The following is a 24,340-nucleotide window of genomic DNA, read 5'->3' as shown; positions in this document are numbered from 1 at the left end:
GTACAAATGTCGTGATTTTGTCGCTAAAATAAAATGGCGGCTCCGTGTCGTCCTCGTGCGTCCCGACAACGTTAAAAGACAGCAAAGTCGCTCTCGAGTGGCGCAAACGGAAAAGCGTTCTTCTTTTCATTCGGAAATCATGAGGTCGAATCCTCACGAAGCAATCAAGAGAGTCAAGACAGCGTAATTATCCGTGCTGTCTGGGTGGGAGGGGCTTAGTCTGCCTGCCCTGTCAATCACAGCGACGTTAGAGAAATCGTAAGCGCCTAGTGAGCTCGTGTATGAGGAAGAGGGCAGATAGCGCTTTCCTCTGAGTGTGAAAACGTAGTTATACTCGAGGACAGAATGTTCTCGTAATTAGAGTTCACCGAGTTATATATTCATGAGGGACGGCTTCTCTAATCCTCACTATGCACTGACTAACTGTCTGAAACTCAAGGTTTCTCTTGTTTGTGTGATTGGATGACAAAATCCTGCACAAAATACACTCGCAGTGAGGTGACGGAGTGAGTAAAGTCCTGATCGCTGTAAAAATAAACTTTCTGGAGCTTTGTTGGTTTTTTGCTTGTGACGTCACATCGGGTTGATGTTTTCTGCAGCCTTGGCAACTGTTACTGATACAGCGTTCAGTAGAGACACAGTGACACGTAAAAATACCAGAAGTGAGCGGGAAAGAGGACGGGCTGTTACGTGTGTGTGTGTGTGTGTGTGTGTGTGTGTGTGTGTGTGTGTGTGTGTGTGTGAGAGAGAGAGAGAGAGAGAGAGAGAGAGAGAAGGGGGGGTCACTGCACTGTGTGGGATTTATAGATTGTTAGTCTACTGTCTCGATGGCCTGTGGAGAGGAAGCATGCCTAGTCCTGTGTGTGTGTGTGTGTGTGTGAGAGAGAGGTAGAGAGAGAGAGAGAGAGGTAGAGGGGGAGAGAGAGAGAGAGGTAGAGGTAAAGAGAGAGAGAGAGAGAGAGGTAAAGAGAGAGAGAGGTAGAGGTAAAGAGAGAGAGAGGTAGAGGGGGAGAGAGAGAGAGAGGTAGAGGGGGAGAGAGAGAGAGAGGTAGAGGTAAAGAGAGAGAGAGAGAGAGAGAGGTAGAGAGAGAGAGAGAGAGAGAGAGAGAGAGAGGTAGAGGTAAAGAGAGAGAGAGAGAGAGGTAGAGGGGGAGAGAGAGAGAGAGAGAGAGGTAGAGGGGGAGAGAGAGAGAGAGAGAGGTAGAGGGGGAGAGAGAGAGGTAGAGGTAAAGAGAGAGAGAGAGGTAGAGGGGGAGAGAGAGAGGTAGAGGTAAAGAGAGAGAGAGAGAGAGAGAGAGAGAGAGGTAGAGGGGGAGAGAGAGAGGTAGAGGTAAAGAGAGAGAGAGAGGTAGAGGGGGAGAGAGAGAGGTAGAGGTAAAGAGAGAGAGAGAGAGGTAGAGGGGGAGAGAGAGAGAGGTAGAGGGGGAGAGAGAGAGAGGTAGAGGTAAAGAGAGAGAGAGAAAGGTAGAGGGGGAGAGAGAGAGAGGTAGAGGTAAAGAGAGAGAGAGAAAGGTAGAGGGGGAGAGAGAGAGAGGTAGAGGTAAAGAGAGAGAGAGAAAGGTAGAGGGGGAGAGAGAGAGAGGTAGAGGTAAAGAGAGAGAGAGAAAGGTAGAGGGGGAGAGAGAGAGAGGTAGAGGTAAAGAGAGAGAGAGAGAGAGGTAGAGGGGGAGAGAGAGGTAGAGGGGGAGAGAGAGAGAGGTAGAGGTAAAGAGAGAGAGAGAGAGGTAGAGGGGGAGAGAGAGAGAGGTAGAGGTAAAGAGAGAGAGAGGTAGAGGTAAAGAGAGAGAGAGGTAGAGGTAAAGAGAGAGAGAGAGAGAGAGAGAGAGGTAGAGGGGGAGAGAGAGAGGTAGAGGTAAAGAGAGAGAGAGGTAGAGGTAAAGAGAGAGAGAGAGAGGTAGAGGGGGAGAGAGAGAGAGGTAGAGGGGGAGAGAGAGAGAGGTAGAGGTAAAGAGAGAGAGAGAGAGAGAGGTAGAGGGGGAGAGAGAGAGAGAGGTAGAGGGGGAGAGAGAGAGAGGTAGAGGTAAAGAGAGAGAGAGGTAGAGGTAAAGAGAGAGAGAGAGGTAGAGGGGGGGAGAGAGAGAGAGGTAGAGGTAAAGAGAGAGAGAGAAAGGTAGAGGGGGAGAGAGAGAGAGGTAGAGGTAAAGAGAGAGAGAGAAAGGTAGAGGGGGAGAGAGAGAGAGGTAGAGGTAAAGAGAGAGAGAGAGAGAGGTAGAGGGGGAGAGAGAGGTAGAGGTAAAGAGAGAGAGAGGTAGAGGTAAAGAGAGAGAGAGGTAGAGGTAAAGAGAGAGAGAGAGAGAGAGAGAGAGAGGTAGAGGGGGAGAGAGAGAGGTAGAGGGGGAGAGAGAGAGGTAGAGGTAAAGAGAGAGAGAGGTAGAGGTAAAGAGAGAGAGAGGTAGAGGTAAAGAGAGAGAGAGAGAGGTAGAGGGGGAGAGAGAGAGAGGTAGAGGGGGAGAGAGAGAGAGGTAGAGGTAAAGAGAGAGAGAGAGAGGTAGAGGGGGAGAGAGAGAGAGGTAGAGGTAAAGAGAGAGAGAGGTAGAGGTAAAGAGAGAGAGAGAGAGAGGTAGAGGTAAAGAGAGAGAGAGGTAGAGGTAAAGAGAGAGAGAGAGGTAGAGGTAAAGAGAGAGAGAGAGAGGTAGAGGGGGAGAGAGAGAGAGGTAGAGGTAAAGAGAGAGAGAGGTAGAGGTAAAGAGAGAGAGAGAGAGAGGTAGAGGTAAAGAGAGAGAGAGGTAGAGGTAAAGAGAGAGAGAGAGGTAGAGGGGGGGAGAGAGAGAGAGAGAGATAGAGAGATACAGACAGAGACAACACACCAGTGAGGAAAAAAAATAACTCAGAAGGCAGGACAAACAGCTTTCTGTGTGCGCGTGCGTGCGTGTGTGCGCGTGCGTGTGTGTGTCAGCGTGCGTGTGTGTGTCAGCGTGCGTGTGTGTGTCAGCGTGCGTGTGTGTGTCAGCGTGCGTGTGTGTGTCAGCGTGTGTGTGTGTGTCTGCGTGCGTGTGTGAGACTGTACAGAGGACGTGACCTGCTCAGTGAAACCTGATCCAGGTGGGTGATGTGCAGTTTATGTAACGCAGGGTTTCAGGTGACGGAGCCTCGACCTCCACCAGCGTCAGCTCTCCACCTGAACACTGACTGTTTAATCACCAGTTCATTAGCGACACCTGTGACAGATTAGTTTCAGTGTCAGGTGTGTTAGTTTGTGTTACTTCAGATGTCAGGTGTTAGTTTGTGTTACTTTCTTTCTAAATATTTTTAATTAAATGTTGAATTGTGTTGTGTTTAATATTTTATAATATGAATTATTATGTTTAGTATATTGTATAATAGTATAATGTTTTGTCTGTGTGTCTGTGTGTGTGTCTGTGTGTGTGTCTGTGTGTGTGTCTGTGTGTGTGTAACGTGTCTCATCCATGTTTTTGTTCTGTTTTTCTCTTTCTCCATCACCGTGTGCTGTGGCTGTGTGTGTTCTGTGTAAGTATCATTTCGTTTCATTTCATTACATTTCGTTTCGTTTCCTTCTGGCCAGATCTGGCGAAAAAATATCGTATTGTGATTTGAACTGCGTTTAAACAAAATGGAACGATGTTTGTTAGTTTTTACAGATAAATCACCAACAAAACTCTCCATTCTTTATTAAAAAAGATTAAAATTAAATTACAACTACAGATTGAGCTGCTCCTCAGTTCATCTTCTCCTCCTGCCTCAGTGTCCTCATTGTGCTGATGGAGGAGTGTGTGTGTGTGTGTGTGTGTGTGTGTGTGTGTGTGTGTGTGTGTGTGTGTGTGTGTGTGTGTTTGGATAGCTCCGTGAGAGAGACAGCCACAACACAGACCTTTAATCTCATCCCAAAGCCAACACGTTCACGCTGCTCATATCATTTAAACACGGCTCGTTCCCTTCCCGCTTTACACCACAGCGCTGTTCAGCTCTGCTTTCTAATTGGTCAGAAGGTGTTGATTAATTCAACAGTTTTGACCAATCAGAATCGCGCAGATTTATCGTAACACGCTCGTTCTAATGCGTTATTGTTTCTATTTTTCCTGTAACAGACAGTTTTATACTTTATTCATTAAATAGGAAACAAAATATTTACAGAATATTGTTTCGTGTGTGTGTGTGTGTGTGTGTGTGTGTGTGTGTGTGTGTTTTAGGAGAAGGAAGGCAGGGATCATGCCGAGTCTGGAGGATCTGCTCTTCTACACCATTGCCGAGGGCCAGGAGAAGATCCCAGCCCACAAATTTATAACGGTCTGTCATAATCTCTCTCTCTCTCTCTCTCTCACTCTCACACTCACTCACTCACTCACACACACACACACACACACACACACACACACACACACACACACTAGCTACTATTTCAACACAGCAGCTATGTGTTGCCTGAATAGGTGTCTTTAGGTTTCAATTCTCAGTCGATCAAAACATCCAACGTTATAAACGTAAAAACGGCCTTTCGCACCGCTTTAGTTCCAGAGCTAAATTTACAGTACTAAAGTACTGGGCGATTTTGCGTGAACTATTTCCCAGTACCGTTTAAAGGGTTGCATTCGCACCGACAGCGGGCACTAGGAAGTGACGTAAGCCGGTCGACAGCGACGTCATTTGTGCGCGGCGTTCAACAACGGAGAACAAAAATAAAATGAAAGAACAACGTAAACAACCGGAGGATGGAGGACGCTGTGATCGGAGCTGTGTTTTTGTCGTGTCTCGCATCCATCTATCGCTGTTCTCCATACTTGTGAAATAAGTCGACACTACAGTATGTTTACGCGGCGTTTTAAATCATGGCGGGTGAGGGCGTTTTCGTACGCGTTCGGCCAATCAACGTCTCACGGATAGAACCAGTTGTGCTGGTTAGACCCTGCTCCGGAGTAGGAGCTCATTTGGTTCTCGAAAAAGGCAGTCGGTACTAAAATCACTCCCAGTTCCAGAGGTGCGAAAACGCCAAAAAGTGACAGTTAGTTCAGGTACTATGAAAAGGTTCCCGCGGTGCGAAAGGCCCTAATAACGGAAACGTAACAACAGTGCTTTACGTGATCTTGTCAGACTGTAAGGAGCGGATAACGAAATGTTACATATAACGTAACAAAATGAAACATGGTGTAGCTGTTACTGGTGTGACTCGCGAGGGGGCGTGGCTAAAGCTCAGGGCGTTTCTTACTCAGCTGTTAGCTAGTTGTGCTCTGTAGCGCTACTGAATATGAACTTACCTCTTAATATCCGTCAGCATCGTAACTTACCGAGAAACTGAAGTGCTCACAAACACCACAAAGCTTAAACACCTGCATGCTGCTCAACGTAGCTATGTTTAGCGTATTGTTTTTTTTTTTTTTTTTTTTTTTTTAAATTGTTGTTGTTTCGTTCATTGGAGAAGTGTTGTTTTTTTTTTTAAACTTGGAGGATGGAGCATTACATCACACACTTACGCTACCTGCTTTATTACGCAGTGTTTAGTGTATTGTTCAGAACACAGCCATATTGGATCGAGAGCCTCATATTGAACAAAACGATATCGTTACGGTTCTAATAGTCGGCTCGCATTTCATATCACGTAAATGAGAACAGAAACTAACTGATTTCGCGACTATAAACAGATAAAAATGCAATGCGTCGATCTTTAATCAGTTAGAAAAAAAAACTGATGGCAAAATGCTGTGATATAAGAGGAAGAAAAAACTCTTCAGAGCATGCTGTTATAGAAAACTAATCAACGACACGAATGTCCGTGATGAAGCGGAGTTAACGCTACGCCTCCGAGTTGATTATTTTCCTGTGCCAGCAAGACACGGGGTGTTTTACTCATTATGATGTGTCTCAGCCCTTAGTCCTAGGATTGTTTAATCCTCGGTGTGATTAGCTGAAAAGTCTGACGCTAGGTACGATCATGTGATGTTGGTGTTTACGGAGCTACGCTGACGTCAGTTCGGCGCGTACGCTCGTGTTCCCGTCAGTAACAGACTGACCCTGAGGTCACGGGGGCGAAGGGACCCGAGTCAAAACAAATCACATAAAAGAAAAGAAAAAAAAATTTTATCCCTCTAAGAGTAGGTTAGGTAAGAGTGCACTGTGTACGCGTGTGTGTGTACGCGTGTGTGTGCGCGTACGTCAGGCTCAGAGCCATGTTTATTTACTCTGAGGTTATCTATTCTGCGCAGGTTATCACTTTCAGACCTGTGTACACCGGATCACACACCACGACACGTTCACTGTACAAGCCGACGAGCTCGTTAACCCACTTTCCTAAAAACAGCGGCTTTATCACAGAGTCGGAAACTAAGGCTACGTTTACACGACAACGATGTAGTCAAAAACGGAAAAGTTTTTCTCTCGCGTTTTCAAAAAGTTTCACGTATACACGACAACGTTTTCAAAACGATTCGCGTTTACACATACCCGCGATAACGGCCAAAAACGCTGTATTGCGTACGCCAGGCCAGTAGATGGCGCTGTCACCTTGTTAGTTGGTTGTAATATCGGTGAAGTAAATCCACACTTTGCTGAAGAAGCGTTAGCAAACTCTTGAGCAGCAACAACACAACCATACAATAGACACGTGCTGCGCATGTATACGTACCGAACACGTACTACGCACGCGCATGACGTCACCGTTTTCAAAGATTCCCGTATTGGGTGTTTACATGGAGACGATAATGGCGGCATTTTCAAAACCTTGCACTTTGAAACCCCTTTTCAAAATATTTGTTTTCAGTCCCCAAAACGCCGTTGTCGTGTAAACGAACAAACAAAACGCATAAAAAGTTTCCCGTTTTTGGCTGAAAACGTTGTCGTGTAAACGGCCCCTAAAACACCGATCTATTAATAAACAAACACACGACTGTTACTCAGGTCAAGCTTGTTGTATTGTTCTGTATCAGACTCTCCTTATAAGATAATTATAATAAACTAATCAAAATAATTAAAGCTGTGTATCTAGCACTATATTCCGGCACTAAAAAATTAATAATAATAATAATAATAATAATACGCTTTAACTGTAAAAATTTCTAATCCTCAAAAAATGATTTATTTATATGCTTATTATACTTTATGTTTATTAGTTGTTTTTATTACACTGTTATAATATTACATTGTTTTTAATCCACCTAGGAAATCTGGTAAATGACTTATAAGTGTGTGTGTGTGTGTGTGTGTGTGTGTGTGTGTGTGTGTGTTTCCAGGCGCTGAAGGCCACAGGTCTGAGAACAGGAGACCCCCGGCTGAAGGAGTGCATGGAGATGCTGAAGGAGACCCTGAAGTCCACGTCAGACGGAGTGATGCTGGACCGCCACCTCTTCAAGAAGTGAGTCATCGCACTCGCGAGTGTGTTTTCACTTCACTTATATATACACTCGCTGTCCACTTTAATAGGAACACCTGTGTACACCTGCTCTTTTACGTAATTATCTAATCAGCCAATCGTGTGGCAGCAGCACAACGCAAAATTCCTGCAGATGCAGGTCAAGAGCTTCGGTTAAAGTTCACATCAAACATCAGAATGAAGAAAGTGAGATCTCCAGATGGGCTGGTTTGAGTATTTCAGAAACAGCTGATCTCCTGGGATTTTCACACACTACAGTCTCTAGAGTTTATACAGAATGGTGCGAAAAACAAAAAACATCCTGTGAGCGGAGGATCTGCAGCTGAAACACCTTGCTGATGAGAGATCAGAGGAGAATGATCAGACTGATCTGAGCTGACAGGAAGTCTATAGTAACTCAAATAATCACTCTGTACAACCATGGTGAGCAGAAAAGCATCTCAGAACACACAACACATCGAGCCTTGAGGTGGATGAGCTACAACAGCAGAAGACCACATCAGGTTCCTCTCCTGTGAGACAAGAACAAGAATCTGATGCTGATGCTTAAAATTTTATTTTAATCCTCAACTGTCCAGTTTGAGTCTGTGCGTGAAAATCACGGGAGATCAGCAGTTTCTGAAATACAGTGAAAGTCACAGGATAAATACTTTTTATAAATATCAGAATAATCGTTAGAGAGACCTGAAGGACAAGTAGCTGTCTTTCTGAAAAAAAGTAAACACCGTAAGGCCCGCAATAACACAAAAGCATCGAAGACGTTCTTTTACGATGTCGGACAGAAATCAGTCCAAATATTGTCCAGTGTAAATCCAGTGTGTGTGTAGACGAGGAGGAGAAGCTGACCGTTTGCTCCCTGCTCCCCCGTGGCTCCTCCTCTCTCATCCCCGAGTGTGAGCGATGCGTCATCAGCACACACACACACACACACACACACACACACACTCGGCTATTTTTATCCCTCGTCTGCTCACAGAGACGTGTGTGAGCTCAGCTCCTGCATGGTAAAGCGTTCCTACAGCAGGGGAGGAGTCTCGCAGTGTGTGCTCACAGCTTTATCAGGACGATACAGGAAGTGACGGATCTCGGCAAACCGCGTTCTTTAGGAAATTTCAGAACGCTTGGGTGCCAATACTTTCCCTCTTTAACGCTGGTTAACGCAATGTTTTATATTTCTCATTTGTCAGCTCACTTCCTGTGTTTTCCTTCAGGTACTAGAGCTGAAATATATTTCCTCATGATACATTTCCCCACGATGTTTTAATTCACGATAGAGTTTCTCTTTATATTTTGTGGCTTCTGCTGCAGGAAGAATGTAAATGATTGTCAGAACAGATTACGTGTGTGTGTGTGTGTGTGTGTGTGTGTGTGTGTGGTGTTTTTAGCGATAGAGTTGTATTTGTATCGTGCCATCGTGCCTCATCATCATCATCATCATCATCATCCCGCTGTGTTTCCTTTTCCCTCCTCAGATGTGTCCAGAGCAACATCGTGCTCCTGACCCAAGCTTTCCGCAAGAAGTTCGTCATCCCTGATTTCATGGCTTTCACCTCCCACATAGACAAGCTTTATGACACGGGCAGAAACCTGTCCGGAGGCCAGGTACGAGACGTTCCACATTCTTTCTCTCTCTCTCTCTCTCTCTCTCTCTCTCTCTCTCTCTCTCTTTTTTTTTTTTAAACAATCTCATGCTGTTTTTGTGTCTCAGGTGGCTGACTACATTCCTCAACTGGCTAAGTTCAGCCCTGACCTGTGGGGCGTGGCTCTGTGCACGGTGGACGGACAGAGGTGAGCGCTCGCTTACACACACACACACACACACACACACACACACTTGCACCTCTGAACAAACACTGAACAAAGCCTGTGTCGTAAATCTGTCAAAGCTCGCACCGTCGTTGCCCTGTGTGGTGCTCAGTTTTCTAATTAATTATAAAAAAAAAGACTTTACTTGTGAATAGTTTCCTAAAAGCACTTATCGAGGTCTTATAGTCTACAGCATGTTATATTACACCCTACGTAGTGCACATGTGTAGTGGACAGGAAGCTGTTTAGTATTCACCCAAGTCTATAAATATATTTTATATAACTCTTCTACAGTCTGAAATCAGACCAAATATCAAAGACTTTTAATAAATTGAAGATTTAGCATTTAATAAAGTCAAATTGTTTATTATTATATTTATTATACCTTATTGAACAATTTATTATAATTATATATGATATTTATTATTGCCTTGTGTTTTATTTTATTTTATTATTTTTGTTTTTTATATAAACGCACAGTTTATACTGCCACTTCTGAATCTTAAGCACTGAATTAAAATTGTTTGTTTGTTTGTTTGTTTGTTTATTTATTTATTTGTTTGTTTGTTTGTTTAACCACTTATTTAACCAGGAAGTCTCTTCGGGCAGTTTCTCTTTTGCAAGAGAGTCCTGGACAAAATGTCCTCAGAATAGATACACACACACACACACACACACACACACACACACACACACACCCCGTTACACCCAGTTGTGATTGGCCAGTTGCTGTGGTGTGTGTCGTGTAAGAGGAATGTGCTGTTCTTGGCAAATAATGAACTTCAGGGCGATAACAGCGACTCTGATCAAGTTCATCACACCAACTTGCTCTTGATTAGTTTACTGTAACAGAGTGACACCGAGAGTTTTATCTCGTTATGGATTATTTTATCCTCGTGAATGAACACAAGTGGCCTCCTTATGTTATGTTAGCTGAGCTAAAGCCTAAATATGAATACAATTATAATCGAATGCAATAAATGAAAGTTTATTTAGTGATTTAATGCACTAGAGTTGAAGGAAAAAAAAAGTGCACTAGTTCCTTAATCAGTTAATTGAAATAATTTAGTAATTAATTGAGGAAGCCAATGAAACGAACAATAACAATGAATAAATGTAATAAAATATCCAGCTGTAGTGTGTTTTATCTGAAGGAGGCCTATAAGTGAACTGACGGCCGTGACCTTTTACCTTCTCCGTCTGTGCAGCTCGTGCTCATGCTAACACCATGAGGAGTCATTCTGCCTTTTCTACACTCATCTGTACATCCTGTTGTTTCTGCTAGTGAAGACTGCAGACGTGTGAAATCATCAGTTAACTGCTATTTTATTGAGTGCGTCAGAGCTGATTTAATGACACGCAGCGTTTGCTGTTGTGTTTCATGATCAGGTGGAAAACTACAGAAAAGTGCTAACGGAGTGAAGGAGTGCGGTGTGAGTGAAAGTGTGCCGTGTCCCAGTATTAATCACCGAAACTCCGTGTTCTAACGCTAGTCAAGTATATTTAGTTAAAAATAACCGTTTTTTTTTTTTTAACCGTTAATAAAGTTTAAGGTCAGGATTAGGGGCGGGGCAAATGTCATGGTTCAGATCAGATCATGGACTTCATTCAGTTCAGATTTTTTTAATGATAATTGTAAAAAAAAAAAAAGAATCAGATCTTTCCAATATTTTATTAATATTTTATTTTATTAATTCGACTCAAAATAGCGAATTAAAAGCATCATGAAAGAACCAACATCCTACACACATTTTATATAAAAAGAAATAATTAAATGCAAAATAATTTAGTCCAAAAAGACTGAATTAGTCTTTTTGGACTTTTTTTTTTTTTATTATGTTTTAAATTTTGTCAAATAAAACAAACAAACAAACAAACAAACAATCGGATGACTTAAGAGCGTGCGTAACCCGACTCTGAATATGCTCAACTTTCCTCATGTAAATATACACATGATTTTTGCCCAATGGTGAAGAAAATAAACTTTAAATTTAGTTTGATGGTAAAATAGAATATAACAGAGTTATATATCTTAATGTTTTACTTTTAATATTAAGTTACGAGGTGATTTTATAGCATGGCTCATGGTGTAAGATGTTATTCATGCTCTCTCTCTCTCTCTCTCTCTCTCTGTGTGTGTGTGTGTGTGTGTGTGAGTGTGTGTGTTTTAGACACACTGTGGGCGACACCAAGGTGCCGTTCTGTCTGCAGTCGTGTGTGAAGCCGCTGAAGTACGCCATCGCGGTGCACGACCACGGCACTGAGTACGTGCACCGCTTCATCGGCAAAGAGCCCAGCGGCTTACGCTTCAACAAACTCTTTCTGAACGAGGAGGGTGAGTTCTCCTCCATCCATCCACCCCACCCTGGGGTTAGTTCACGCCTTAGCTCAGACACTCCTGCACTAATATCACTTCACTGTGGTGTTCAGTGTTGCTCAGTGTTTTATCAACAGACCTGCTAACCTTTCAGAGCTCCGCTTTTTAACACACGCTACTAGAGTTTTGAGTTCTCACTCAGAAATACGCCAGAAATGATTGCGTAAGTGTTTTAACTCTCCGATATTAACAGACACCCTGGAAGCCCCGCCCCCTTTCCCCCATCTGACATTAGGAATCTCTCGCCTCGACTCTCGCTTGAAAGATTTTTACAGCATGTTGAATCGAAAATATTTTATTAGTAAAATTCCAACTAAAAATTTTGTATTTTTTTCCTCCAAATATTAATAAAAATATTTTATTAGTAATATTCCAACTAACAATTTCATATTTTTTTTCCTCCAAATATTAATAAAAATATTTTCTTAGTAATATTCCAACTAAAATTTTTTTATTTTTTTCCCCAAATATTAATAAAAATATTTTCTTAGTAATATTCCAACTAAAATTTTTTTATTTTTTTCCCCAAATATTAATAAAAATATTTTCTTAGTAATATTCCAACTAAAAAATTGCATATTTTTCCCTCTAGTATTAGCCAGAGGTTGTTATTTGTTTGTAACTATAATATAATATAATATAATATAATATAATATAATAATGCCATTGTGCTATATCCTATGTAGTGAGCGTATGTAGTGGAAAAAAAATGAATTGAAGATTGCAGATATTTACGTAGATCTCAGGTTTCTTCAAACATCAAAATAGAAAATGAAGTTAAATATCTTTGACAATAATGTCTTTGACAATACTTTGGATAAATGAAACCAATTTTTTTGCTTTTACTTGTTGTGAAAGTGTTTTCTAGCTTAAGAAATTGACCCAGTCTTCCTCTTGAGTAATTAATGAAGTTAACTCGCAGTGAAGGAACGGTCAACTTTCTGCAGATTCAGCTCTGAGTTTCTCATCACACACTATATAACTTATACGCTTTGCCTGATGAAAAGCCTCAAGCCTTGTTATTCTGCTCTCTCAGCTTGTTTCTCATGCCATATTACCCACAATTCTCTGACCGCAGTAGCGCTGGAGTTGTGGTGACACTGGAATTATTTTTTTTTTGTGTGTGAGTTTGTAAGAGTGAGTCATCTTGTTTTTGTTCCTGAAATATCGCCTGATACGGAGTTAAGCCACTCCGGGACGTCGTCCTCACGTTGCCATGGCAACACGATGAAAGCTGAATGGCGCGCAGATAATAATGCCACCGAACGTTCACGAGTGTGTGGAGGAAATCTGCGCTGGACGGAAATAGCTGTGCAGAAAGATCACGAAGTACTGACGCTCTACTTCCTGATCCGTACGGTCACTCGGGGTCGGGTTAGTGCGCTGCGAGTCGTGTTTGATCTGATTAAAGAGTTGACGAGCAACAGTGACAGGAAGTGATGCAATTCCTGAAGAATCCTGATGCAGAGGAAGCCTGAGTTATTCATCCTTTTCTGAGCAGAAGACTAGAAATAGAAGAACAGAAGTGTGCTTTAAATACACATCGGGTTTAAAAACTACAGAAAAAGGGGCGGGGCTTGTGTCGTGGTTCTCGATCGGTCAGATTCGCACAAATGAGATCAATCTGGACTTTTTTCCCGAGTAGTTTGTAGTTTAGTGAACTACACTTTCCTCCTATTGAAGATTAAATTGTAACACATGACTCAGAGATGTGTTATGTTATATACTGAATGTGCGTTCACTTTAATCTAAAATTGCGTACTTTATTTTGATGTGTGTTTGGACAAAATGGCGGCGTTTTGAATCTTGGTGCTTCCTGTTTACGGCCCGCTGTTTGGTGAACACTCCAATCTTTAGAAATCTGCTTGGCGATTCTCAGATACACTTCTGATTAAACATGAACTGGGATTTAGCTGGAACTCTGACTGACATCTTTTCCTGCATCATGGCTTCGGTAAACAAAGCGAAGAAGAAGAAACCAGACGAGCACGAAGTGACTGTTGCTCCAGCCCCTTTTAGCGTCGTTAGAGTCACTAAACTGCAGGACGAAGCACGAACATATACACTGTGCAGTGTGATATCACTTTGCTCATTTTTTATATTTAATTTTGTATTAAATTCATAATTTGAAAATATATGTAGCCTTTATATTTTTTTTTGCCTTTTTCTACATGGAGCAACACGAGAGTCATTTAAAAGAACAAAAAATTGGAATAAACTTTTTTTGCATTAGAATTTGGGATTTTTTATTTATTTATTTTTAAAAAAATATGGAACAGCATATGTCCTGACAGCCCTAAAAGACAAAACTTTTTATTTCAAGATGGATTAAAATGATAAATGATAAAGAATCAAATTAAAATTATTGAAATCGAATCAAATGGTCCTTCTGCTACTACTATATGGAATTTAAGAATTGACTAAATTGTAAAAAAAATAAGGTAAGGTAAAAAAAAAATTCAGTCTCCTCAGTTCTTTATCTCTCCTTTAATCAGGTGCTAGACACGTGAAGGCGTTTCCACCGTCATGGCTGTGGAAACATTGGGCTTCAGACTTTCAGGCGTTTATGAGGTTTATATGAGGAATAAAACACTCCGGGGTGTGCTGTTACAGGAAAATAATCACTGATGTGGTGGAGTGATGTAGTGGAGTTACAGTTCCCAGTATTTGATACCAATATTGATTATTTTCTATAACACCACACCCCTAAAGTGTTTTATTCTCCTTATACCTCAGTAAATTACCAACAATTGCGATTTCTATTAATTAAATCATGACGCAGCATACTTTTTATCTGTTTATAGTTACATTTAACTCTCCTTTTTTCCTTTCTTGATGTTAAAAAGGCAAAAAAAAAAAAAAAAAAAAAAACGGCTTGGAGACTGGAGACTCCTTCCATAAATCTCGTAACGGAAATCTTCTCAACACCATCTCAACAACTACACATTTTTTTTTTTTTTTTTTTTTTTTTTTTTTTTTTTATCCGTTTATGCAGCGCGTTCTCCGTACGAGTCCCTGTGAATGAGCTGTTACTATGGAAACGATACCATATTAATATAAACCTGTGCTACTGTCAGAGCTGCTGTTCTAGAAAACACCTTTTCAACACCTTCTGACCAATCAGAATGCAGAATTCACGGAGGTGTGTTGTGTAATCGTTATGATCGTAACACGTGATGACGTTATTTGTCCACAGATAAACCCCATAACCCGATGGTGAACGCCGGCGCGATTGTGTGTACCTCTCTGATAAAGGTAAGCGTGCACCTGGTCTCTGCCTCGAGCTGTGTGTTGTGTTGGATTGTTAAATCACTCGTCCTAACTGTACTCACAATGCGCTGAGGTTCCGGAAGACACACACCGTTTAGCTAGCGGACTTTATTACATATTAGCTTGTGAGATCGTCGTAGTGATTTAATAGCATCCCAGAATATCTTTGGATGTTTTACGGCAGGATTTTGGAGATTTTAGAAGGTGAAAAACGCCAAAGGACACGTTATTAAAGTGTGTGCTTTTCATCGTAAACTGTCCACACGATAACATTGTCCATTCCCATAAAATAATAATAATAATAATAATAATAATAATAATAATAATAATTATAATAGACACCACTCAATACACTGTTTTTTGTGTGTAATGAATTCTTAAGTGAAATTCATTTGAACTTCCTGTTGCTCTTGCTTTTCTCCATCTCTCTGACTCCACCGATTGTTATTGCTATTGATTAGAAAGTGTGCAGCTTCAGCGCGCACACACACACACACACACACACACACACACACACACACACACCGGTCCATCAACGGCTCTCATCACTGCTAACTACTGAAGAGGGAAACTTGGAGTATACTGTCATGCTTCCCACTGTGTGTGTGTGTGTGTGTGTGACTGAGTATAAGTGCTAAATTGTGTCGATAATTAACTGTACAAAAAAGCGCACTCCCTCAACACTAATACTTTGGCTCATTTGAGCATGAGAATATATTTTTTTATTCAAATTTAATGTCAAAAGTTAGAGTTTATAGACTTCAAAATTATTTATAGACTTAAAAATAATAAGATCTTGAGGTATTAACGTTTAATATTGAGAATAAACACTGAAACAGGGTAATAATTATACTATAATAATAAATAGAATAACTTTGATAAGGTTTCGGATTTCCACTAGTGTAAAATTCTTAAAAATAAATAAAAATGCAGGAACATAACAGGGTCAAAATCATAACTGGGTAACTTTCAGAAAGTTATAAATTAATAACGGCAATTAATTTATGATTTATACAGTAAAGTATCATAAGAAACATTGTTTTAAAGCAAGATTTATAATAAGCTTATTCTACTGATAGAACAGTATATTGTTAGAATAAAATTATACACGTTGTGTTTTAATCTTGCGTATTTTTTATTGTTAACTGAAGTTAATAAGATAATAACGTAAAGTTACAGCTTTTACGAAGCTCTGACACTGGAGACTCCTTCCATAAATGTTAAATAAACGTCTCCTCACAGAGAACTTCACATCAACATTTTAGTGAAATATATTCAGTTTATTAAAGTTAAAATCTGATTTTTTTTTTCATCTTTAGCTGTGTTTTGTCGGAGAGAATTTCTCAGCCCGCCACACATACCATAAAGAGCACCGGATTTTTGGGCTTGTTCTTTATATAGTCCATAACAAATACAAGATAAGATTGTAATTATTTCAAACGGATTCATTTGGTTCTTAAATCAATTATGATATACACTATGTAGCCAAAAGTATGTGCACCCCTGACCATCACACCCATATGTGCTTGCTGAACATCTCATTCCAGATTTATTCCCCTGTGTTTGCTGTTATAATGAGCTCCACTCTTCTGGGAAGCTTTCCACTAGATGTTGGAGCGTGGCTGTGGGGATTTGTGTTCATTCAGCTACAAGAGCATTAGTGAGATCAGGCGCTGATGTTGGTGAGGAGGTCTGGGGTTCAGTCAGTGTTCCAGTTCATCCCAAAGGTGTTCAGTGGGGTTGAGGTCAGGGCTCTGTGCAGGACACTCGAGTTCTTCCACTCCAACCTTCATACACCATGTCTTCATGGAGCTCGCTTTGTGCACAGGGGCATTGTCATGCTGGAACAGGTTCAAGTCTCTTAGTTCCAGTGAAGGGAAACTGTAATGCTACAGCATACAGAGACATTCTATACAATTGTGTGCTTCCAACTTTGTGGGAATAGTTTGGAGAAGAACCACATATGGGTGTGATGGTCAGGGGTGCATATACTTTTGGCCATATAGCGTAGTTCAAATGTGTTAAACTGGTTCTTCAACTGTAATGATAGCAAATATTTAATTGTTCATAAATGCAAAGATCACCAGATAACGAAGAGCTCCACCACGCAAAGAATAAAATCATTCTGTACTGTTTCAAATAAAAATAAAAATTTAGCCAAGATGTGACTCAGTGTGGTGAAAGAAATGGTAGGTAGGTTACTGGATTATTTTGTAAAGGTAGTCAGGATATAGAGACGCAAGCTCATACTTGTGTATAAGAGAGGTACAGGTACGTGTGTATTATTATGATATGTATAGTGCTGATACAGAGAATAACTCAGTTAGGTGAAATGGACAGACAAGGAGTATGTGCCAGGTTTATTTAGGAAAAAAAGAGAAAAAACAAGCTGTGATTCGTCAGTTCGAGTGCACATGATCCAGCAGGATTAGAGCAATAATCTAACCTCCGTTATTCCATCAACACCTTCACTGTCTTTCCACAGCCTCCTCTCATTTGTGTTGGTTTTTCATGTTTGATCACGAAACAGGAAGTGCTACAAAAAGCTCATTTAACAAATGAATTCCAAAAATTCATCTTACAGTTTTTCAGATTTACACACTGGGCTTTAATCCCTTTCCACTCACCAGATCATGTTTATTCATCATGTGCTCGATTATGTCATATTGATTACTTGTGAATGAATGATTGATTTGTGTGTGTGAGTGTGAGTGTGAGTGTGAGTGTGAGTGTGAGTGTGTGTGTGTGAGAGAGAGAGAGAGTGTGAGAGTGCTCACCCTGTGTTGAACTGTCTGTGGGAGCTGCTTTTGCTGTTTTCCGTAGGATCCTTTTGTACCATGTTACCGCATGAGAATTTCTCCCCTCCTGCCGCGAGTGCTCCATGCGGGCTGCCGTGTGCAATGTGGTGATGAAGGCTTTCTCTGTATGCTTTTTTTCTTTATGTTGTTGCATATTTTACAGACGTAGGAACTGTGGGATTTTTTGACCGCTGCAGCAGGTCAATGACGTTGGTAATCTCTTCCTTTCCATTATTTCCTCCTTCCTCCCCTCATTGAAACAAGCTGGGACACACTGAGCACTCAGTATCACAGTGTGCCTGTTTATATGCTGTAAACTTAACAACTTGTCAGATTTTTTTTTTTTGTCCTGATGCTTATAATCTTGACTGAAAAAAAAAACAAAAAAAAAACAAGCACAGTATAGTTTTACACCTTGCCTCTTTAGTAGAAGTATGAAGTAAACATATGTAATCTAGACCATAATGAGAAATCTTGGGCTCTGGGATTAAATCTTAGACGTCAGCACCAAATCTGTAGATTGAGACTGTCTAACTTTCGACTCCTGCAGGGTAACGGCACCACACTGTTTAAAGTTTCCCCACTGCAGCACACATGCAAACACCTAACAGTACATTGTGTCATTGACGAAACCCCAGCTGACACATTGTCATAACTGAAACCCCGTTCTGTAGCATCTGTCATTGTCAAAACCCCAGTAGACTCATTGACACATCATAGCTGAATCCCTTCTCATTACGTTACATCATTGCTGAAACCCTTCTCAATACGTTACGTCATTGCTGAAACCCTTCTCATTACGTTACGTCATTGCTGAAACCCTTCTCAATACGTTACGTCATTGCTGAAACCCTTCTCATTACGTTACGTCATTGCTGAAACCCTTCTCAATACGTTACGTCATTGCTGAAACCCTTCTCATTACGTTACGTCATTGCTGAAACCCTTCTCATTACGTTACGTCATTGCTGAAACCCTTCTCATTACGTTACGTCATTGCTGAAACCCTTCTCATTACGTTACGTCACTGCTGAAACCCTTCTCATTACGTCATTGCTGAAACCCTTCTCATTACGTTACGTCACTGCTGAAACCCTTCTCATTACGTTACGTCACTGCTGAAACCCTTCTCATTACGTTACGTCATTGCTGAAACCCTTCTCATTACGTTACGTCATTGCTGAAACCCTTCTCATTACGTTACGTCATTGCTGAAACCCTTCTCAATACGTTACGTCATAGCTGAATCCCTTCTCAATACGTTACGTCATTGCTGAAACCCTTCTCATTACGTTACGTCATTGCTGAAACCCTTCTCAATACGTTACGTCATAGCTGAATCCCTTCTCATTACGTTACGTCATTGCTGAAACCCTTCTCATTACGTTACGTCATTGCTGAAACCCTTCTCATTACGTTACATCATTGCTGAAACCCTTCTCAATACGTTACGTCATTGCTGAAACCCTTCTCAATACGTTACGTCATTGCTGAAACCCTTCTCAATACGTTACGTCATTGCTGAAACCCTTCTCAATACGTTACGTCATTGCTGAAACCCTTCTCAATACATGTCATTGCTGAAACCCTTCTCAATACGTTACGTCATTGCTGAAACCCTTCTCATTACGTTACGTCATTGCTGAAACCCTTCTCATTACGTTACGTCATTGCTGAAACCCTTCTCATTACGTTACGTCACTGCTGAAACCCTTCTCAATACGTTACGTCATAGCTGAATCCCTTCTCAATACGTTACGTCATAGCTGAATCCCTTCTCAATACGTTACGTCATTGCTGAAACCCTTCTCATTACGTTACGTCATAGCTGAATCCCTTCTCAATACGTTACGTCATTGCTGAAACCCTTCTCAATACGTTACGTCATTGCTGAAACCCTTCTCAATACGTTACGTCATAGCTGAATCCCTTCTCAATACGTTACGTCATTGCTGAAACCCTTCTCAATACGTTACGTCATTGCTGAAACCCTTCTCATTACGTTACGTCATTGCTGAAACCCTTCTCATTACGTTACGTCATTGCTGAAACCCTTCTCAATACGTTACGTCATAGCTGAATCCCTTCTCATTACGTTACGTCATTGCTGAAACCCTTCTCAATACGTTACGTCATAGCTGAAACCCTTCTCAATACGTTACGTCATAGCTGAATCCCTTCTCAATACGTTACGTCATTGCTGAAACCCTTCTCAATACGTTACGTCATAGCTGAATCCCTTCTCAATACGTTACGTCATTGCTGAAACCCTTCTCATTACGTTACGTCATTGCTGAAACCCTTCTCAATACGTTACGTCATAGCTGAATCCCTTCTCATTACGTTACGTCATTGCTGAAACCCTTCTCAATACGTTACGTCATAGCTGAAACCCTTCTCAATACGTTACGTCATTGCTGAAACCCTTCTCAATACGTTACGTCATTGCTGAAACCCTTCTCATTACGTTACGTCATAGCTGAATCCCTTCTCAATACGTTACGTCATTGCTGAAACCCTTCTCAATACGTTACGTCATAGCTGAATCCCTTCTCAATACGTTACGTCATTGCTGAAACCCTTCTCATTACGTTACGTCATTGCTGAAACCCTTCTCATTACGTTACGTCATTGCTGAAACCCTTCTCATTACGTTACGTCATTGCTGAAACCCTTCTCATTACGTTACGTCATTGCTGAAACCCTTCTCAATACATGTCATTTGCTGAAACCCTTCTCATTACGTTACGTCATTGCTGAAACCCTTCTCATTACATGTCATTGCTAAAACCCTATGACAAGTTGGTGCCTTTAAAAACATTAAAAATGGCACTCAAAATTGCAATTTTTAACGTGCCAGCAATCTTTCTCATTAAACACCACCACAGAAGGTGAAACAGCGCAGGAAACTGGTGGTCAGAATCGGTGGCCCTGCAGGATTGTGGTTAGACATCTCTGTATAGCTCTTCCTTTTGGGTCCTAGTCTACTTCCTCACTGTCCTTCATTCCTCCAACGCCGATCTCAGTCCTTCAGACCTTCCACCTTTCCTCCTGTCAGCACACCTACTAGTAGGGGTCGGAAAGCTAATCAGTTGTCTCCAAAAATATTTGCCATCAGTGCACAAAACATCTTAACGCAGAAAAGAAAACTGAACATAGAAGGTCTGTAAAGTTTGATAAAAAATTGGATTTAAAAAAGTATTGGAAAGGTCTGGAATTTTTTTTTACGAAGAAAGAGTAGAAATCCTGGAATTGTACTTAAAAAAAAAAAAAATTTAAAAATTACAAACAACAACAGAACCAAATATAAAACACTTTTTCATACTGACTATGCAGTGAAGTTCAAAAGACATGTCAGTGTTCTCATATTCAGATTCGACTTAACGCAATTTAATGGAGCAAATCTGGAATCCGTCCACGTTACCTAGCTGCTAGCCTGTCAGGCAAAACAAAAATCATTTAAACAACCAGTTTAATAAATGCAAAAGTCTGTTTAAAAAAAGGTATTAAAAACTAAAGTGTATGAAACATTTGAATAATGATTTATTTGAGCATTTGATTATATAAAGAAATTCAGGTAAAACGTGTTCTGCCAGCTGTAATGGAAATATTTATGTATATAAATTTTCTGTTATGAATGAAAATGATAGTGTTATGTTTTATCATATTGAGGTGCAATAAAAACTCATGGCACCCTGAAAGGAAATGTCAGGTCTTTAGAGATTCCCACCCCTACTAGCTAGGGCTGCACTGCAGTATATTGTTGATGCAGTTGTTGCGCAAAGTAGCTCCAAATGAAAACGAGCAATTGCCAAGAACGCAAACACAAACACCTTACCTAAGGGCAAAGTGTGAAAATTCACTGATAGTTCGGAAAATTGTGATGTATTTAGTCCTGAATGATGAACATCTTTAAGAGACACCACCTGGAGGGAACTAAACGCACTATGATATTAGACTCGTATAGTGCAGCCCTTTGGCCCAGCCGTGTCTCCTCACACCCTAACTGCTTAGCTCTGACTCTGTTCTCACTAGCAAGTGACAATTCGCTCGTGACGTTTGTACTTTGTAAGATGCAACCGCTACTGTTGCCGTGTTTGGCCGTGGCCTGGCAAAAAGGTCAAAAAAGGACAAAAAGTCTACAAACCATTATATGATTTATGAGACACATCACTATTGTTTAAAATGTAATTAAGTTTCATTTACGTGTGATGTCCTCGGCTTCGTACTAGCTTCAGTGACAGATTAGATTAGCAAAACTAAGCTAACTGTACTAGCTACATACTCTCACCAGACGCACCAATGATCTTCCGTATATGACAGGATCAGATAAAAACCACCGTTATAATTTTTGCGTCTAACAGTAAATGGGAGCTAATCGCAGATTGTGGGCGGGGAACTGAAGAAATGTCGGACCACACGCCATACGATTGGTCCGAGGAATCGTTCCAGCCAATCGTTTCACAGCATCACAGCTAATTTGCATACCTAATAGAAGATAAAAAAAATCTCACTTTGTCGGCTGGCACTTTGTCGCTCGCTAGTGTGAACATAGTGTTAATCAGAGCAGGGTTTATCCTGAGCAGGATCAGCTGCTGTACACACTCACACACACTTCAGCTCTCTTTCTGAACATGATTTTGACTGACCTACTGGTTTGGCATTTATGGGTTAACCACAGCGACTTACTCCTAGCACTTCATCCTCCATCGTCTCTGTAGAGAATAACAGCTCGTTTAACTGTAGCTGTAAAGAACAACACAACGATTTTTATGGTTTAGTAATGAAATAGGGTTTATCTTACTTTTTTCTTTTTGCCTAACAAATAAAAACACTAACAGATTTGTATTTTATGAATTTTTTTTTTCCTTTTGTATGTTAAATCTCCCTGTGATCTGCAGATATGTAGTCACATTTCTGTTCGAATGCCTCTTGAAAAATATCTCTCCTTTTAATGATCAAGTGTCTGCATTATCTCTAGTATTTACAAAGTTTGTATGTATGAATATATAAGTAAATATCTCTCTGTCAGGTGATTTATTGCGTTCATTTTTTCATCTCTTTCAGCAAAAGGCAAGCAACGCAGAGAAGTTCGACTATGTGAGTATGAACAGAGTTACAGTTAAAAGCCAGCTGAGGGTTTGTGAGTTTATTCCGAGTGTCTGATTTGGGTTTTTATTTTTTTTTAATTCTGTATAAAGGTGATGAACTTCCTCAAAAAGATGGCGGGCAACGAGTATGTGGGTTTCAGCAACGCCACGTAAGTTACTCACCAGACTTAATGCAACTGTCAGGCGTCATTTATCTTAAACACAACTTCTAGCAAGGCTTGCTGCTTTCAGAAGTGAAAAAAGAAAGTCCAACATAGCTGCGATCTGACTTCTTATCTACTTACTGAGATGTTTGCAGAAAGTTGTTATTGTTATTAAAAAAATGAAACCGTCGTTTCTGCTATGGTTAAGTGAACTGTATTTACGTCTGACTGGTTTTTCCAGACTTCAGCACATTTTTCTTCTTGTTCTTGATCAGATAAAAAAGAAGGAGAGGTTGAAAGAGACAAAATAGATGACTGACAGGATTGTTTTCACTTAATAGCTGACAGTTTGTGTTTTTTTCTCTGCCAGATTCCAGTCTGAGCGTGAATCAGGCGATAGGAATTTCGCCATCGGATATTACCTGAAGGAGAAGAAGGTTAGTTTGTGTTGTTTTTTTGTTGTTTTTTTTTTCCCTCCTTCCAGGTGTTTCTCAGTCTGTCAGATTTCATTCCTGGTTTGATTTGTCACATGTAAACTGTAATAGTTTAGTAATTGCTACTTATTGATTTGCTATTGAAAAAAGCTTACTTTATTTAACGTTATAATCTGGAAATCTTGACGTCTATGGGCTGTGTTCAGAGTCGACGACTTGTGTCCGTATGTACATGGGGAAAGTTACACATATTCAGAGTCGGGTTACTCACCTGAGTATGTTTTATTATTTTTTTTTTAAATAAAGGCAAATCACCTGCATGTAGTTCATACCTCCAGGACTTTCTTTTCAGTTCACGCCTCCTTTCAAGTGAAAGTGTCAGAGCAAAATGCACTAAAATTCAAGATCAGATTCTTGACACGCCACTGCTTTACTCAAACTCCGCCCCCTGTGTGCGTAACTCTCACGTAACCTCTGAAAAGAGCGCAAGTCTGTAGTTACGTCTGAGCTCTGAATACCAGCGTACCTAATTTCAGTAATAAATCCTCACTACATACTTAACTCTGAATGTGGCCCATCAAGCTGAGTAAATCATGTCAATTTTAATATATTTTATTCAACACTGTTGAGAGGATAAAACTAGGCTAATTAATATTCATATGTATTTGAAAACTCAAACATTTAAGGACTTGTCTTTTAATCTCAGTTAGTGTGTGTTATTCAGTGTATTGTGTTCTCGTTTGTGTGTACAGTGTTTTCCTGAAGGTACAGATATGATCTCCATCCTGGACTTCTACTTCCAGGTGAGATCAGCACCCCACACACACACACACACACACACACACACACACACACCACGTTAACCGGGAACAGGGCAGTGTGTGTATTTAGGGTGCACATGCCGGTATGCAGGCTGTAGATGAAGTAGATGATCGTAGGTCAGAAGTCGTGCCGCGGGAAACGTGATCTGTGTGTGCGCTGGCGTCAGGCTCTGTTCCCGTCACACAGATCGTCCGTCTCCCGTGGATTTGTGGGAATGTGTAACCGGATAGACGCGTCACACACTCGTGCTGGCTGCCAGCT

General features: G+C 40.8%; 1 protein-coding gene across 10 annotated transcripts in view; it reads left to right on the top strand.

Moving 5' to 3' along the window:
• Nucleotides 1–24,340, top strand: part of glsb (glutaminase b) — a 51,566-nt gene that overhangs the window by 8,951 nt on the left and 18,275 nt on the right. For 5 of the 10 annotated variants that reach the window (XM_034304440.2, XM_034304443.2, XM_034304442.2 and 2 more), the window contains exons 2-11: nucleotides 4,149–4,245; nucleotides 7,179–7,300; nucleotides 8,791–8,920; nucleotides 9,027–9,106; nucleotides 11,296–11,459; nucleotides 14,698–14,756; nucleotides 22,637–22,669; nucleotides 22,771–22,829; nucleotides 23,194–23,260; nucleotides 24,010–24,060. In XM_034304440.2, the coding sequence (XP_034160331.1) occupies nucleotides 4,149–4,245; nucleotides 7,179–7,300; nucleotides 8,791–8,920; nucleotides 9,027–9,106; nucleotides 11,296–11,459; nucleotides 14,698–14,756; nucleotides 22,637–22,669; nucleotides 22,771–22,829; nucleotides 23,194–23,260; nucleotides 24,010–24,060 (862 nt within the window). Of the gene's footprint in view, nucleotides 1–2,886; nucleotides 3,043–3,109; nucleotides 3,185–3,306; nucleotides 3,469–4,148; nucleotides 4,246–7,178; nucleotides 7,301–8,790; nucleotides 8,921–9,026; nucleotides 9,107–11,295; nucleotides 11,460–14,697; nucleotides 14,757–17,732; nucleotides 17,783–22,636; nucleotides 22,670–22,770; nucleotides 22,830–23,193; nucleotides 23,261–24,009; nucleotides 24,061–24,340 lie in introns of those variants that run through there. The other 5 variants (XM_053234328.1, XM_053234329.1, XM_053234324.1 and 2 more) reach the window with 5 other exon arrangements.

Source organism: Pangasianodon hypophthalmus, chromosome 5 (genome assembly GCF_027358585.1).
Source record: "Pangasianodon hypophthalmus isolate fPanHyp1 chromosome 5, fPanHyp1.pri, whole genome shotgun sequence".
In the NCBI taxonomy this organism is placed as follows: Eukaryota; Metazoa; Chordata; class Actinopteri; order Siluriformes; family Pangasiidae; genus Pangasianodon; species Pangasianodon hypophthalmus.
Note: the sequence above shows the minus strand (reverse complement) of the source record. Positions and strands in the feature narration are given on the sequence as shown.